The sequence below is a fragment of the Colobus angolensis genome, unplaced genomic scaffold (genome assembly GCF_000951035.1).
Source record: "Colobus angolensis palliatus isolate OR3802 unplaced genomic scaffold, Cang.pa_1.0 Scaffold1, whole genome shotgun sequence".
Taxonomy (NCBI): domain Eukaryota; kingdom Metazoa; phylum Chordata; class Mammalia; order Primates; family Cercopithecidae; genus Colobus; species Colobus angolensis.
The window spans coordinates 10772741-10773740 of record NW_012110918.1 but is presented as its reverse complement, the minus strand read 5'-3'; the positions used below and the strand labels follow the sequence as shown (position 1 = coordinate 10773740).

The 1000-nt window shown below is 62.2% G+C and overlaps 2 protein-coding genes across 3 annotated transcripts in view; one reads left to right on the top strand and one right to left on the bottom strand.

The window, feature by feature from the left end:
• Positions 1 to 653, bottom strand: part of KCTD2 (potassium channel tetramerization domain containing 2) — an 18137-nt gene extending 17484 nt beyond the window's left edge. The window contains exon 1 of the mRNA XM_011932691.1: positions 576 to 653. Within this exon, the coding sequence (XP_011788081.1) occupies positions 576 to 653 (78 nt within the window). The remainder of the gene's footprint in view (positions 1 to 575) is intronic.
• ATP5H (ATP synthase, H+ transporting, mitochondrial Fo complex, subunit d) overlaps positions 1 to 1000 on the top strand; it is an 8962-nt gene continuing 7962 nt past the window's right edge. For both annotated transcript variants that reach the window (XM_011941858.1, XM_011941926.1), the window contains exon 1: positions 1 to 253. The gene's annotated coding sequence lies outside the window, so the exon portion shown is untranslated. The remainder of the gene's footprint in view (positions 254 to 1000) is intronic.

The following is a 1000-nucleotide window of genomic DNA, read 5'->3' as shown; positions in this document are numbered from 1 at the left end:
CCGGCCCATCGGCGGGGGTGGGGCAGAGGGGAGAGGGACGGGAGCGCCCCCAACCAGCGCCCGGGGACCCGCGCGGCGGAGGCGCTGTGCCCGCCTCCGGGGTTAGACTTCCGGAACCAGCCCTCATCTCTATTGGCTAATCTGCGAAGCAAGGCCCACCCCCTTGGCTTTGGGGTTGGCTGAGGAAAGATCTTCCGGTGACCCGCTTCCGTTATTTGCTGCGGCGGACCGTGGGCAGCCGGGGTCGGTGAAGGTGAGTGGGGCTCGGGGCGTTGGATCCGATACTTGGAGGGCTCCTCTGCTCTGCCCTCTCTAGACTTCACGCCGACCCTTGTCACGCCCCCGTCAAGAACGCCGGGCCCTCGGCTTGCCCTGCTGGCAGCGTGTTCCTTGTGTAGCTGCCGCTCCTCGCCCTGCGATCCCTTCCTCAGCCCTTCTGGGCGCGCGGGGTCAAGGGGGCCCGGCTGTGTCCTGGGCGCCGCTGATTTAGGCGCTGCCACAAGCCGTGTCTCGTGCAGTGCGCTCCCAGCGCGGCAGACTTAAATAGTTTGGTGGGGGGACTGGGGAAACGTTACGCAGACAGTGTTCACTTGCCGAGGGCCGCTCAGCTGGCTGCGGGGCTGCGCCCTTCCCCTCCCTCTGGCGGCTTCCATGATTCGAACGTGTAGAGCGTTCAGGGCTCCTCAGGTGCGGAGTTCAGTTACTCATTCAAGAAAGATTTACTGAGCACCTCCTATGCGCATGATCTGTTCTAGGCGCTGGGGATTAAGCAACAGATTTTTAAGAATTAAAAAAAATTTCTCCCGGCGCGGTGGCTCACGCCTCTAATCCCAGCACTTTGGGAGGCCAAGGCGGGCGAATCGCGAGGTCAGGAGTTCGAGACCAGCCAGGCCAACATGGTGAACCCCTCCCCCCCTACTAAAAATACAAAAAAATTAGCTGGGCCTGGTGGAAGGCGCCTGTAATCCCAGCTACTCTGGAGGCTGAGGCAGGAGAATCG